General features: G+C 42.5%; 1 protein-coding gene across 1 annotated transcript in view; it reads right to left on the bottom strand.

Moving 5' to 3' along the window:
* Positions 1 to 16932, bottom strand: part of nlgn4xa (neuroligin 4 X-linked a) — a 77318-nt gene that overhangs the window by 6791 nt on the left and 53595 nt on the right. The window contains exons 2-3 of the mRNA XM_005949866.3: positions 11622 to 11807; positions 7164 to 7953 (exon numbers count right to left, since the gene is read on the bottom strand). Of these exons, the coding sequence (XP_005949928.3) occupies positions 7164 to 7953; positions 11622 to 11807 (976 nt within the window). The remainder of the gene's footprint in view (positions 1 to 7163; positions 7954 to 11621; positions 11808 to 16932) is intronic.

Raw genomic sequence — 16932 nt, forward strand, 5'->3', positions numbered from 1 at the left:
GGCGGTGTTTCACTTAAGGCCTGTCATCTCAGCACTAACATATGCTGGAACAATATGCCATCCCCTACCACTGCTATCAGCTTTAAGAAATGTCAATGTTTGAGGTCCTCCGTGCTTATTGAACAGCAAAATATATACTCCTCTTCCAGGTTTCCATCAAGCATCCCATCTGTTGGAAACAGCGACTCTTGCTGTAAGTTGGAATCCTACATCTGCGTTCCTGTCCATAAAGCAGGTGTTTTAAGGCATATAATTCACAGCTGCAATGCAATGTCACTACAGAGGTGCAACAGATACTTTCAGTGTTACTTTGTCCCAGCTTAAAATATCTATGAATAAAGTAGCATATTAAAAAATATAAAAAAAAATGTCTAGAATGTTTCAATCCTGTTTTAATCTGAGTTACAGTGATGGGGAATGAGGTAGAGGCCAAATACTTTGCTTTGGGAGAGGTAAATCAGCAAATGATGATATTATGAAGTGAACACAGTCTAAAACATTACTTAAGATTGCAGTTGCAATGCAGCTTTTATGATATCACTTCATGAAAAATGGGAAATATATGGCACTCATAAAACTCATAAAAGACAAAGAGAGGAAGTGAGGAAGCATTTAACGCAGTGAAGGCTGACATACTGCTGATTCTTCCACTTTCTAAATCAGTTGTGGAGACTTCAATATTAATATCGCTCTAGGACTGAACAGAGAGAAACTCAACTTTTGTTCGTCTGCCTGAAAAACATTCACTGTTTCCAAGGGAATGTGCTCGGTCCAGTCAGCAGCAACATACATGTAATGGGCCTGTAATCACTTTTCTCCTTTCCCTACATGTATGTCTGTGAAGATTCTCAGTCATCCAGGTCATCGTGCCACCACCATCTTTGAACAGAGGGCGGGGCTTACGACACCAACTATCCATCTATGATGCGGTTCTGAGATCCTTCCCAGACGCATTAATGCCCACATACATCTTGGGCCATTTGACCGCAGTAAGTCATATGATAGGGTGAGATTAGGTTTCACAGTGAGCTCACCCAAAACTTGCTGATTGTGACCTACACCCGTTTTCACACTTTGGCTTGTGTGATTAGGTAGAGGATCAATAGAGGGTCCATGACCCTCTTGGGGACACTCCCATAGGGCTTAAAATCTGGGACTCTCCACCAATTGCTCTTAGAACTGATGAAGCTTCTCAGATGAAATGTTTTCAAGAAAGCCAGACGCTTTTCTTTCCAAGCCCCTTAGACTCCCTACACATACCTGTATCAGTGCACTGGCAAATCAAAAGTTCAAAACTTCTAAAACTTATGCCTGCTATGTGACAAATGGCAGAACTGTACAGCTGATATTCTGAAACTCAGCTGTCACTGCATCATCCAACACATCACATCAGTATGTTTCAGTCATATTGAAACGCTTCATCTTTAAGTGGCAGCCATGAAAGGCAGATAAACTGTTTTTGATGATGTGCCACTTCTTTAAAGAATTATGCTGATGTGTTTTGAACATTCAGCGTGCAGTTAAACCCACATGTACACTTATTATTCAGCTGTTATCTCAAACAACGTGCTTTGTAGTGTCAGTTTTAAAATGGTGATCTTTAGAAAAAACTATTAGCAATAAGAAAAAAGGATCAACGGTAAGTTCACATTACATAGGTCATCGCGGTTAGCTCTATCTTAATCTTAAATGTTGTTTGGGATTATACTTAATTACTTTCATCTCAGGAGAGCAGTTTATTTTTCCTCAAGTTATTTGTAAGATACCATGGTCAGCAGTGTCGGCTGTGTTTATCTGAATATGAAAGCCTGGGATAGCACAGTGATGCAGTTATTAGCACTCTTACTTCAAGTAGGTCTCCCATCTACCATCTCCACACTGGGGTGCTTTGGAGTGTGCATGCTTTCACTTACTATGTGTTTATACACCTCTGCATTTAAACATTATTATTCATCTTTGGCTCTCTTCCACATTGTGTCTTTTGTCTTGGCTCCCACACCTCGCCCTTAGCCATTCGCAGCAGATGGCCCTGCCCCTCCCTGAACCTGGTTCTGCTGCAGGTTTCTTCCTGTTACAAGGTAACAGGTGGCTGTAGCTCAGGAGGTAGAGCAGGTCATCTACTGATCCGAAGGTTGGTGGTTCAATCTTTGGCTCCTCCAGTCTGCATGTCAAGTATCCTTTGGCAAGATACTAATCCCTCTGGAATGGATGCATCTCCAATGCATCCATTCCAGAGTGTGAATGTACTTAGAAAGCACTATGTATAGAGAAAGTGCTTGTGAGAATGGGTGTGAATGTGGCATGTTGTCTAGCTTTGAGTACTCCGAGAGAGTAGAAAAGCACTATATACGAACCAGTCCAACTCCACCTGGGTGTCTATTGTCTTGTGTAGTCTGGAAGAGGATTGGATGATGGGGTTGGTGCAGTTTTCTCTGCGGTGGAGTCGGGTGGGCTGTCCCGGACTCTGTGGAGGGGGTGGTGCTGCTGCTGCGGGCCCCGGTCCGGATGGGCCTGGGCCCCCTTGCCCTGGTGGGTTCCGGAGTGTGGGGGTGCCTACTGGGGTCAGTGGGGGAGCTGGCCCCAGGGAGGGGCCTCTTGCCCCTCCCTCTCTTCCCTCCCCATCCTCAGCTGCCTCCCTATTCCCACTCCTCCACACCCACCCACACACGCAGGGCTTGGGGTGCAGGTATGTCACCAGGGTGCAGGGGAGGCACTCCCCCTCTGTCCCCTTCTGGCCGCCTGTGCCTCAATTTTATTCTGCAACCTAGACATCCACATTACTCACATTACTCACACTCTCACATAACACATACATATAGGGGCTTGGGGGTGGGCACGTCATACAGCGTCCAGAGGATGTTCTGTGTATTCAAACCCACCTCTGGCGCTGGTGCCCTACCCTCAACGTTAAATGCATTTAGACACTGAGGGTTTTTCTGGAGGAGCTGTGCTGCTCTCTGAGAGGATGCTAGTACCATGTTCTCCTGAGTTTTAAATGCACTTTAGAACAGCACACAGCAACACTACATATGAGCGGGCGTAGGGAGGTTTGAGGTCTTCACTCACCCCGGTTCTGTTAGCTGTCAGGGCTGGGGGGCCCGGAGGAGGTGCTGGCCGTCAGACTGGGGACTGGGATGCGGGGCCTCCCTGCTACTGCAGATAAGGAGGCGGTCCGCTTTCCTCCACCCCAGAGAAAAGGGTTACATGTCCTGGGTCTGGGTACGGCTTTCCCTTCTGGGGGCGGGGGTACCTGGACCTGGGATATAGAGTATGTTTGGGGAGTGCGACTGTCTGTGCAGTGTCTATTTGTGTCTGTCTACACGTCGGGTGAGTGCTGAGTATTTGTTTGTGTATATGGGGGTGGGAATGCATGTTTGTGTCCGCGTGTGCCTGTTCGTCTGTGTCTATATGTCAGCTTGGGTCTTAGACTCCACCTCTCTGAGGTATGGAGACCTATCTCCCCTCACCACACTCCCTGCCGGTGGCTGATGCCCTCAGACGTTGGTGTGTCGGTGGTTCTTGGTGTCTGGGGCTGGGCGCTCATGTATGTACCGGCTCACTCCTGGTGGCCGATTGGCGGGGCGTGGCGCCTGTGGCCCAGCTGGGCCCCTTCTGGAGGGTGGGTGCCCTCAGGCCTCTGGGCCCGGTCCTCTCTAGTACAGCTGGTTGCCGGCAGAGCCCGCGGGCACGCTCACTGCAACCCCCTCTGGCCTCTGCTCCGTAGGCTGCTGGGTGACCTCTCGTTTGGGGCTCTACCTCAGCTCTTCCCAGGAGGGTGGCACGGTTCGCCCCCCTTGGTGGTCCTCCTCTGGGTCCTCGTACTCTGGGGCCTCTGGATGTCTGGGGCCTGGATCTCCTCCATACCTGCTTCATGACCCTGGGGACGGGGCTTGGCTCCCCACACTCCCTAGCAGATCGTTACATGGAGAAACCTTTGGAATACAAGCATGCTGATCCACACAGGTGTACACACGGGTACGTGTTCACAGACGCGGACTACACCTTTCTTGGCTGCTGCCTCAAAGCACATTGTGCGCTGTCTATCTTGCGTGCTGCACAATAGCGTTTAATATTTAGTACTCTACTGTTCTAGCTGCTAGTTTATTGTGATGGTGCTGTTTTTATTATGTTGCTCTTTGTTGTTTGTCTTTCTCCTTCTGTTTTTTTTCTCCATAATGAATGATGAACAGCTGTTTGTTTGTTTTTTTCTTTCTTCCCCCCCTTTCTCACCGTCTCTTCTCCCCTCTGTTTTTCTTTCTCTCCCTCTCTTTCTTTCATTCTTTCTCCCTGTCCTATCCCCCAGTCATGTCTGTCCCGCATCTTTCTTGGCCTTCAGACAACAATTCTGATGGCTAAAGATCCAAACGGGACAGGCAAAAAAACCAAACTCTATAACTGTAGGGTCTTTATCCTATTATATCAAGCACATTGTTGTGATTTGGTGCTACATAAATAAAATTGAACTGGAGTGAATTCAATGTTCTTCCAGTGTCTGCGTGAGTGCTCTTCAGGTACTTTGCTTCATCTCACAATCCAAAGTCATGCAGTTAATGGGATTATGTTAACTGGTTTTTCTAAATTGCCAATGGCTGTGCATGTGAGTGTGGATGTTGTGTGTCACTCTGTGTTAGCCCTACAACAGAGTGGCGACTTGTGATAGGCTGAAAGCCGACAGCTCGCTGATCCTGATGTGTCAGCGGGTCCGCGCTTTGTGTTTACGCCTGTATTTGCACCGATTCTAAAGCTGTTAGTTTGATCTCTCTCCAAACAATATTGACCGAACCAGCAGCAAAAGAAGATCCAACCCTTCACATAAACATCGTCATGAATTCACTCTGACTTTCACTGTTTTGCTTCGACCACGATGCACAGCTCCCTCTCTCTCTCTGTACTTCAAGAACAGTTTCCCTTTCTTCATTATTCGCTTGCTTGTTACGCACAAGTCTACCGTTGTTTACAGGCTGTCGGCCGCTGGGTTTTTTTTTCTGTTTACATACTTCTGAAAAGAAAACCTAATTTCTGCCGTTCAATACTGAACAAATTTAAACTTTTTAAAATTATACAAAATGCAAAACGCTCAGCCGTGTCTCTAATAAAACCGCTGTAACTTCAGAGGTAACTTTCATAAGTTAATTAATGGTTTTCTTTCGTTTTTGATGTACTGCAGAATATTTTTATAAAACCAGGCCAGGAAAATCACCTTCATGTTTTTCTGTGTTTTATCTTCAGCTACTTTGACCTACTTAGGCCTCGCTGTGACGCTCACACCTTTGATAAAGCCTTGCGTGTGTCAGCTTCCTTTTTATAGATACAAAAATATGTAAATTTACTGATCTGAATTATAATATTTCTGACTGTCAAAATTTCCCAGATTCAAATCGAGTCGAATTTAATCGAATCGTGGATCGAATCGATTCGGGACCTTGTCAATCAGAATCGAATCGATTCTAGAAATCAGTGACGATACCCAGCCCTACTTAACATGCACATATGGTATCATGCTCAACTTGTCCAATTCTCTGTAGTGATATGAGGAAAAGTAAAAAAAAAGAAACATCACTCTGCCATGATTCATGACAGTGCTTTATTCTGTGCCCATTAAAAAAGCAGCAAGAGAAAAGAGTCTTCCAAAATGTCTGCAAGTCTGCCAGAATGAACACTGCAGATTATGAAGCTGATCATGACTTTATTTATTCGCCTTAAAGTGAATTTTCAGTATGAGTGGGCTGCAAACACGCTGATACCTAATCTCAAGGTGTGTGTGAAGCAAAAGCGTGATCCAAATATAAACAGCAAGAAAATCCTTTCATCAAACCCAGCACTGCTGCAGCAGCTGGGCGGATTTGACTTGTTTTATTAACCTCCACTTGATCTTTTTGACTCACATGTTAATCATTCAAACTCTAGGTTAGCAAGAGTTTATGTTCTGTCTATCCTTAGAATATTAAGTATTTATACAGAGTATGTATTATAGGTTACCTGACGTGTATGCATGCCACCATACTGTCCTTTATTGTGTCACAAACATACAATAAATGCATCTCATTAGGGGTTGGAGGTCATTTTGCTGCACTAGATTGGATCCACCTATATTTCTTTCAATTAAATCATGACAGTCTTATTTTAAGTGATCACCTTTACCCTATGATCAAACATTTCTGTCCTTATAGGAGGAGTCATCCATTGCCCATTAGGGCTCACGGAGGTGTTTGCAAGTAATAAAAATGATTTGAATCACACGTTATGTCTTCACAGTCACAGGATCTGATGGTGATTCATGGCTACAGTGAAAATTTTAAATGAAAATAAAAATAAAAAAAACTACAGAAGTAATTAAATGACTATTTGAATCCACTACAGTCATGAAAACACGTGGAGCTGGTTTCTTGAGAAACAAAAAACACTTTACGATGCTTTTTGCCACTTCACTCACAGTACAATTAAACCAGTTATGACAATAAGAGGGTAGCGAAATGGGAATATGAATTTGGTTTCTTCCATATAGTGCTTTAAAGAAAGTACATTTCAAATAAATCTGATCCCAAAAGAATGGTAGATTAGCTTGGGTAAAAGACCGAAAGTTGAGGCACACAACGATGTGTGCTGCTGGTAAAGTTTCTGGGCTGCCTTTACTCGTAACAGCCATCCCTCAAGATTCTTTCCATTTATTGGAGATTATGTTTCGGAATTTCAGGAGTGGGACCACGCCTCCAAACAAGCTTCCAGCTGTCATCTACAGAGGTTCCCCCAGTTCTGCAAGCTGATCATTCTCGTTTACGTGCCCCACCCTCCCTCCCTCCTTGGTCTCCATTTTTTAACTTCTTCACTTCTATTTAGTGCACGGGGATCTGCCAGGCCCGGGAGCCGTCGCCAGTCCCCTTCGAGGCCTTCCCAAAACAGCAGCTCAATTCATGTCAAAACATCACCTTTACCTACTAAAACGCTGTCAAACCTAAAATGAGGACGTGGGCCCAGCTAGTGAAAAGCAATGCAATATCAGGGACTATAACATCTAATCCTTTTACTGAATCTGATGTTTTTGGCTTCTTTAATTATTTGTCTGTTTGTCTTGTGTTATTTTACACGTATTCAGAAGAGTTTGATACTACTGATTCTATAGAGGCATTAAATAGAAAGAGCAGTGAAGGAAAAGAAGCACTTACCCTGTTTTAGCAAAGTTCGTCCAGTAGGTCATGACAACAGCACTTAACATCACGTCATTCTTGGAGAAATTGCAGTTGAAGAGATCCGTTGGGCCGATCATGGGGATTCCAAATACGTATGGGACTTCATCTCCATGAGCTGAGTCAGCCCAGCTGGGCTTCATGTCACTCTGACAGTGGTGATAGAAAGCATAGAAATATGTGGGCGAACCATACTGAGCATGGAGGTCAGCTGTGGCCACAGCTGGTGCCACCCACTGATGGTCAGTAAACAGAGCCACCAGGGTTTTGCGGCGAGTTTCTGGGTTCTCCTTGTCAGCCCAGTCAGTGTACATGAATTTGATGGTCTCACGGAGAGTGTCTTTGCCCTCAGGGTAGCCATACAGATGGTCAACAAAGTCAGAAACAGCAAAGTCAAAATCATTGGCAGACACGCCATCCTCACTGTCCACAATGCCATCAACAAATTTGAACCCCTCACCCTGATTGACCCCCAGCATAATGTCATAGTTCAGGAACTCCCCTTGCTCCATGAGAATCTGGGGGTCATCGGGGATCACATCACCATCGATCACTGGCCCGAAGGCAATGTGGTACTTAGCGGGTGTGATGTACTGCTCAATTAGTTCCTTGTAGTTCTTCTTCTGCAGACACTCCACCAGGTCGATGGTGTCCAGCATGTTGCAGCCCACCTTCTCAGCCAGGGCTCTTGTATATTTGGCAGGCTGGTAGTTGACTGCCCAGCTGGACAGAGCAGTGCCGCTCTGGATGATGGCTTTCTGGAACAGATCTGAGATTGGAATTCGTGTTAGTAATATACACACTTCACTGTATTCATGCTTTATGGTTTAAATTGGTATTGCAAAATCGGCAGTACTTTTCTCTTTCAAAACAGATTTTAATGGCACTCCAATCTATTTAACTGTTTGTCTGGTTACAGTGATTACTGAGTACATGCCCTTTTACCATTTAATTGAATTCAGAATCGCTGAAAAATTCTGTGAAAGTTATTTTCAGATTCACTGTCACACATTGTTAAAAACTGGTGCAGCAGTTTATTGAACATGGAAATACAACATATGAAACAAAAACTGAGTTTTCAAGTTCAAACAAGCTAGAAAGTCAGTATTTGGTATGACCACCTTTAACAAAGCCTCAACTCTCTTAGGCAACCTTTCACCTTGATAAAGCAAATGTTTTGCCACTTGTTTGTTAACAAGCAAGACAAGCACAGTTATGATCTTGGAGAACTAATTCTCAAGCAATTTGATGTACATTATTCTATTGTAAGACTATAGTAATTGACCCTCTACGGCTCCTCTTCTTTCTTGGGTTTTGCTGCTTGAGGTATTCACTAAGCAAATGACGAGTTTTGGTCATCTTCCTGATGTACTCATGGGTCTTTGTTGTTTTATCCTGACACTCACTAGTCCTTGGCCACCTTCCGCTTAGCTTACGGTCTCAGGGTGCAGGACTTATGATCCCAGCAGGGTGTAAGCATTGATTGCCCAGATCTTGTTATTCCCATTCAGCTCACTCCTCAGGACTTGTTTACTCTCTGAAGGAATTAAGTGTTTACAGCTTTCCTAGTGGGCTCTTCATCATTCCCATTTGCCTGTGGGATTCCAAGGTACTTGTAGCTGTTTTCAATATCTCCAATGTTGCCTTCTGGTAGTGCAATCCCCTCAGTTCTGACTACCTTCCCTCTTTGTCCGAATGACGTTCCAATGTCTTTGCTGGAGTTCCGAGTCATGTGGATCAGTGAACTGATATCTTGTTCACTCCTGGCATACAGCTTGTAGCATGCCAGTAGTATGTAATATCTGTAGCCAGTCTTATTAACGATCTGGCTGAGAGTGTTCAGGCCTATGCAGAACAGCCGTGGGGACAGGTTAATACTTGGGAAATCCCACACTTAATGGCGTTTGCTACATACCCATAAAATTCCTGACATATGCGATTTGGATCTTGTTGAATTTGTACTGTTTTAGGCATTTCTGGATCCATGTCTGATGCAGTGTTGCAGCTTTTCTTATAGTCAATACAGGCGGTGCACAGGTCGGTTAGTCTGGTCTTACAGACTCGAGAGACTGCTCTATCTACACGGAGTTGGTGTTTTGCCCCTCTGGTGTTTCTGCCAGTTCCTTTCTGGGCCCTGCTGATGTATTGAGCCTGTTCATCTTAGCCGCTATGATGCCTTTCAGGAGCATCCATGTTAAGCTGAGGCAGGGTAATGGCTGGTAGTTGGATGGGACCAGTCTGGGGATCCTTGAGGATCAGGACTGTCCGGCCTTCAGTTAGCCATTATGGAGGCATCTCCTCCATTAGTAGCTGATTCATTTGTGCTGCCAGATCTGCTCATGTATTAGTTTCTTTTCGGTTAGCCAGTCCTCCAACACTTCAACACTTACAGAAAACATTTCTATCCATCTACCCTACATGTAAAAAATAAAAATAACAACATGTACTAAGTGGGTACAAAGTGTGATAAAATGTGTTGTCAAAGAGGTCATGACTACACATTAGTACATGATGATGTGATGTGGGTAAGACTTCTCAAATAACACTGGGCATGCAGACCAGTATAACAGAATTCTAAGAAGCCATGTCTCCATTATTTCCAGCACACATTTCATAGCAAATAATAGAATAATTCATAATATTTAATTTACGTCTTTCTGTCTCTAACGAATGAATGAATGATAAACTGGCATATAGAAGATATTTGCTGTTACTATACTTCAGGCTGGTTCCACATTCTGGAACATTGTTAGCATGACTTCTCGAGCTGCCAGTCAGTAAGTGGGCCACAGTGCGGTAGGAACACTGAAGCCATGGGTTCTATTTATATTCATGCAAACACAGTGGTGACTCAGCCGGGCTCAGTTAAAAGTATGTTATTCGGACAGAGCAGATGTTTCCCATAAAGCCTGGTTAGTCGTGTACAAGCTTTCACCACTGTCACTGTTAGTTAGATGTTCACTCTAAAACTATACACACTGAAAGAGTGAGAGTGTTATCAGCTTCTGGTGTGCTGCTAATGCAAATGTTGAAGCTACATAAATCTTTATGGCAGCTTTACAACAGAGATCCAACTGAGGCAACAAGTGACAATACCTTCCTTTGTGAAGTCTGAAAAAATGAAGGTTGCCTACAAGAGTGTATGGGCACCACGACTGCTGCAGCAATTGAACACAAGGGATTTTATATGTGTATATCAAGCCATTCATGTTTCTTCAAGTACAAGATAAGGAAAATGAAACGCCAAAATAGCCATGACATAAAGAAATAAAAAATCTTCCCTCGCATATTTGGTAAAGCGACCAAGAGACTTTTACCAGCAAGATAAAAATATACATTTTGTGCAGAGTTTTGTTTTTCACAAAGTTTTCATATCACAAAGAGAGGACAGCTGAAGGGGAACTGCGAGAACATTTTCCAAATCTTCCAAATCCTGTTTTTTGCTTGTTTGTTTGTTTTTACTAGAAGAATTATCTTTTGTGTTTTTTAATTAAAATTTTCCATATTATTGTCTGTAAACAAAGATGTAAATACAGTCTTTTTCTCATTCATACCTCATGCTCCAGTGTAAATGACTACAGACTGCATTTCAGTATCAAATATGATAAACAACCCAAGGAACGTGCATGTTTGTCATACGTATGAAGTGTTCTCTGTATTAGAAATAATCTAAGAGACAAAGAGCAAACACTCCATCTTCATACAGGAATATTTTTTGTTTGAAAAAGCTAAAAGTACACACTGTGAACAGACGGGGCGATGGATATACAAACTGAAGCGCTTCCTCCAGCTGAGCAGAGCTTAGGTTTATATTGAGGTTATGTTCTCTTTTCTGTGGTTTTGTTTCTTTGTTTACAAAAATTGCCCATCGACCTCTAGTTGCTGTGCACAATTACGTCAATTAAGTGTTTGATTTGCTAGAACTGAATATGAACGAATCCAGTCTATGTTTGAGAAAAATCTGATTACCTAGGTATACATATATCCACTCAAGGACAAATAAATACTTCAAAATAGTGTTGCCATTGTTAACTATTGCACATGCCCCTTGCCACAGATGTATGTAAATGCCAAGCAAGAGGAAACAGATGCAGGAGCTACTTGTTTGCATCCTTAATATCAAGGGTAAGTGAGGGATAGGTCTAAATAACTGCATGAATCAATTTAATACTGTAGGAGCTCATTTTAATTTTAACTAAACAAGAGGAAACAGATGTCTTTTTGCTACATTGTTTCCTCTACTATGAAATGTGTTATTATTTCAGGTCTGCTTTAAAAAAAAACTTCCACGCTTCATGATTCACTGTGGGTTTGTTTTTGATGTGAAATCCACACTGCATCAAAATAACAGCAGGAATTATAAACTGATGACAAGACCCCTGCTTTTGACCATATATTACTGTGGTTGTGCCTTGATCCGTGAAAAAGAACATGTACCTTCTGAGTAATGTGAGAGGGTTAGCAGGCTGACACACGATGCTCCTGCACCAGAGCCAAAAATGGTCACTCGCTTTGGGTCTCCTTTGAAGGCCTGGATGTTTTCTTTGATCCACCTGAGAGCCTGAATTTGATCCAGCAGTCCATAGTTGCCCTTGGCTGCCTGGTCTCCTGTGCTTAGAAACCCTGTATTGGTGAAAACACACAAGAGAAAAGAGATCTATTCTTTACTTCCAAAAGGCACTGATTTAATGGGAGTATTCAAATTACAAGTAATTTTTTAATCTCTGAAATGCCTAGTACACTTTTTTTAATCTGGAGGCAAGTTAAACTGGTGAAATAGTGTTATATTTCTCATCTGAATCAATGTGACCTTGAGTATATTATGAAAACAGAAGATTGTGCTTCTCTGTATAATTATTTCAAAGCTGCACTTAGCTTCTTTTTAAAATCTTCTGAAACCATCTAGAGGTACTAGTGTGTACAATGCTGTAGAATATAGCTTAAACACACTTGAAGAAGTACCTACTATCTATTAAACTTAAAATACTACCTATCATCCTCGTTTCTACAAGCACAAAGCAAAAGAACCAACCAAAAGCCCACAAATTTCCTTTAAATGTGCCTCTAAACTGTTATGCACAGAGTGTATGTGCACGCAACTGTCTGGTAAATGCTACCTCCTTCTGGTGACTTTTTTAAAAATAGGAATCTTATATATTAAAGTTTCAAAGGGAACGTGTGCTAAATTCCAGCTCTGTGTTATTATTTTCAGTCTGTGTTGTTTCCTGTTTTATTTTGAAGGTCCTTGTCTGATGTTATGTATCTGGTTTTGCTTCCCCTGTTCCTTTAGGCCTGATCTGCACACAGCCGTCACATAACAGTGAGGTGATTTGAGCTATGCGACAGACACAATAACAAATCTCCTGCTGGAAACAGTGATTAGAAGATGGGGGCACTGGTGATAAGTGGATGGACATGGTCAACAACGATACTGAGGTAGGTTGTTGTGTTTTGACAACCCTGCTGGTTCTAAAGTGTGTCAAGAAAATATCCCTGTTGCACCAGCCTAGGGGGAGCCGGAGTGCAACACAAGGAAAACAAGAAAAAGAAAGCAAAGAAGTAAAACACACAGCCACTATTTGTTTTATTAATTCAACAGGTAGCGAGCATCAGGGTGGGCATGGACAAAACAACAAACAAAACACACTAGAAATGAAACAGAACTAACTTCCCTACAGTGAGAAAACCCTAAAAGAAAATACAAGCCTCTTACCTGTCTCCCTAACCGAAACACGAGAAAAAGGTTCTAAAAAGAAGCGGCTTCCCGCCCCTACAGCTACCATGTCCAGATAGAGGTCTTTCTAAACTATTTCCACTGCAGCCTAGCTCTTCTCATCTCAGGAAACTCAGTCACACAGAACACAGGGCCGAACGCGCGGCTCGCTACAAACAGGAAGTAGGAGAGGCTGCCGGCCCAGTCAGGTCCCAATTTGTACCCGGCCTCATTCCATCTTCCACCACTGGTCGGCCTCCACCTGGAAACTTACATAACACAAACATCACAGAGTGCAGAGGGTTTTTTTCTTTGTTCAATGCATCATTAAGTCCTTGCAAAAATGACACAAAGACAAAAAAATCACTGGAGAGCGTCTTTGAAAATGGAGAGAAAGCCAAAGATGTGACACCAGAAGAATCGGAGAGCGCCAACAAAAAGAAAGCTGCATTTAAAAGAAAATTTCAAGGATCATTATATTTGCATTACATCACCCAAACACACACACAGACAGTTTGTCCAACGTGAAACTGGTCCATGATGAAAAAGGGTTGGGGACCGCTGCCTTAAATCACCTTTTTTCCCACTGCCATGTCATTGTACCTCGTAAACAGGTATAAATCAATCAAATGGCCAGTGATACAGCACAGTAGATGTCATGGAATGACTTTATGTGATGACCAAATTGATTTGAAGAACCACAAACATGCCTTGGCATGGAAATGTGCCATTTCTTACACCAAATTTCAATTTTATTCAATTCATTATCATTCTAGCATTAAAGTATTATCTGAATAATATCTGAATTCATCTCTATTAATATGCAGAATGATAAAAAAATAATTGTTATCGTTTACAAGCCACTCACTGTCAAGTACTGAAAGTGCTTTGAATTTGATTTTGCCCATGCCTACACAAACGGTTGGCCAGCAGACATCCATTTCAGTCAAGTGCCAGACCGAGCAGCTTGGCAGAAGCTTCCACATCCAAAACTTGTTGACAAATTAGCAAATGTGCCTAAACCCATTAAGAGGGTTTCTAAATGCTGACACTGGGGGAACTGGTGGAGCGTTCTTGCCAGGCCTGGGAGCTCGGCAGCCAAGCCGGGCAGCAACAGCCGGGCAGCAACAGCCGGGCAGCAACAGCCAGTCCCTGTGAGTTAACCAAGAGTGAGGCAGGGTAAATGACAAATGGGATGAGGGCGGCTGGGTAAGAAAGGGGAAAGAAAGACAAGAGGTAGCCTTTGGCTTTTTCATAGAGAGCCGATCCTGTTTGTCATGGTGAAGTGGAAAGGATGAGAGAGATGGGATGGAGGGCAGGGTAAGGGGAGATTACAAGGCCTCTGGCAGCCTCGTACACCCTGTAGGATGACCACGGGTCCTGGCACTGCTCCCCTTCCTTTTTCCCTTCTCCCTTCAGTCTTTCATTCCTGTTCTTTTCCCCGTTTCTCTCTCCCCTCACATATCTCACCACAAAGAAGCCAAAGAGAGAGGCACGCCTATCAGGCAGTCTTCAGGATGTGTGAAGATTAGTCAGTGCTTCATTTCAAAGCACTATGTCCTCAAAATAGACTGCATGCATAACTAAGCCTACAGCCTAGAGATGCATCATTGACAACATTTTAGAAGCACAGGCTTAAAGAAAAAAATAAATCTACATGTCAATTTGAAACATCGTTTAGACAAAACTTTTTGGGGTAAATTAGCACTTTACGTGTAGCACTGCATAACGTAAAGTTAAACAAGCTGGAGTTTCATTTTAATGATGACGCTAATTTCAAATAGACAAAAGGGACTCAAAGTTTGTTTGTTTTTTAAAGAAAAATATCAAAAGCTGAAAAATGTGGTTCATTAACACATTTTCCTTGTATCTGAGTCTCACCCAGTCCTCATTAGTAGTCCTACAATTCATCAGTCTCACCTGTTAAAGGTAGTTCCCCTACTGATTGTGGCACTTGTCATTTCTGGAATGATTTTAGTAGCCTGGACAGCAGGCACCAAGGAAAGATTCATTTAGTGCCACTAGGTAATGGACGGGTTTTTGTACAGTGCTCTTCTGAGCACCCATAGTGCTTTACACAACCCTAACTTTATTCTATACTCTAAGTAAGTGCTTCCATCCCACAGACATTCAGACAACGTGGGGTTAGTATCTTGGCCAAAGATATTTGGCATGCAGACTGGAGCAGACAAGGATCGACTGGTAGGCTCTACCACCTGAACTACAGCCACCAGGGGAAACCTGTAAGAGCTATTTGCACGAATAAAGAATAATCCTCAGACTTTTACCTTTACTGCTCCATAAAAGGTTAAAAGTGAATGTCCACAATTTAGAATTTTATTCAAGCAATATAGCAGGAGCAAAGCAAAAGCAAAATGAAGTAGTAGTTATCCTAAACCAAAAATCAAATCACTTCAACTGTACCTAACTAACCTGCTCTGAGCCAATCTGATTTTGTTCTTATTTTGGTGGAGAGAGGTTTATCCCCTTGTTCTGAGTTGATGATAATCAGCCAACAGGAAAGGAGAATCCCCTGGGCATTCAGTGGAAGTATGACGTAAATCAAAATCCTCTTCTGAGCTGCTCGTCTCGCAGAAGACAAAAGGGAAGAACCCTGAGTCTCTGTCATACTTTTTATGACCAGTGCCTGCAGTGCTTGGAAAAAGAATTAACATAAATTCCTGATTTTGAAATGTGTTTTATTTTGATGCCAAAGGGAAATAGGATCAGAACAACATGACATGAACATTTTTGGTATTTTGTTAGTAAAATAAGTCCATAATTTATTCTGGTGATGAGTCATTTTGGAAACCAAGTTGCTAATTGACATTATCAATATTGGTGTAGGGAAACCAAGGTCTTGGAGCAAGTTACACTAATGCACGCTAATGGAATATGAGCACAGTCACTCCAAACTTACTTCATCCACATAGAAAATCTGAGGTGAGATAAAAAATGGATTTTTACTAGAAAATAGCATCAGATGACATACAGAGTGAGTGACACATATGAAAGTGAAACTGGCACTACAGCTCTGTGGACAGACGGTGACCCGGCAGAATGCCAAGTGCTGAAGCTTTGGGCACAAACTGTTCACAGGCCACAGAGCGTATGAGTCACTGTGTTTAATTTAATAACATTCACTTACACTCATACTGGAAATGACAAGTATTTCTTTATCTCATTGAAACTTAAATGTATAAGTTACATTTATGTTAAAAAACAAACTAGAATTACCAACAGGATGTGAATAAACAGCCACAATCTCAGACACATGTCAGACATAATATATGTTGCAACAAACATGTCAATATGTAAAGCCATTAGCAACATTGCAAATCTCACCTCATTTAAACTTCACCAGTTGATGTATGATGACATATAGCACAGCTGTCTAACACCAGGACCAAAGAAAATAATAGCTTGTTTCTATTAAAACTCTCTGACGACTCGTTCCAACCCATATTTCCTGATGAAGCCTTTTATGAAATGCAATGGAGAGTTTTTGGTTACACGTGACCATAGAGGGCATTTTAAACTGTATTTGAAAAGAGAGTGCCTTCCAAAGATCACCTCAAACAAGGATAATGTGAATCTAAGAACCGCTCTTTCTTAAAACCTGTTGAGGACCATACCTGAGGTTGGTATATAGATGCATATTTAAAAAAATGAATTAATAATCTATATAAAACAAGCAAATGATCTGCACAGGTGTCACCTTTTGTCTTTGGTAGTACAAAGAACAACAATAAATGTGAGCGTCGTGCTGTGACCATTATCGCAGCAGACAGCGGCTGCATGAACAGCTGGTTAACATGCAGCCACTATCATATTTCCAACACCCGGCTAAGAAGCACCTGAAATCCTGTTTAATTTCACCTCCTGACATTTTTCATCATCACAGTTTTCATGACAGTTGAGACAAGAAGCTACAAGGTGACTGAGTACTGCATCCATGCCCCCCCACCCACCCCCCCACACACACACACACACACACACACACACACACACACACACACACACACACACACACAC

The sequence above is a fragment of the Haplochromis burtoni genome, unplaced genomic scaffold (genome assembly GCF_018398535.1).
Source record: "Haplochromis burtoni strain Fernald_Lab_line unplaced genomic scaffold, NCSU_Asbu1 Contig_703, whole genome shotgun sequence".
Taxonomy (NCBI): Eukaryota; Metazoa; Chordata; class Actinopteri; order Cichliformes; family Cichlidae; genus Haplochromis; species Haplochromis burtoni.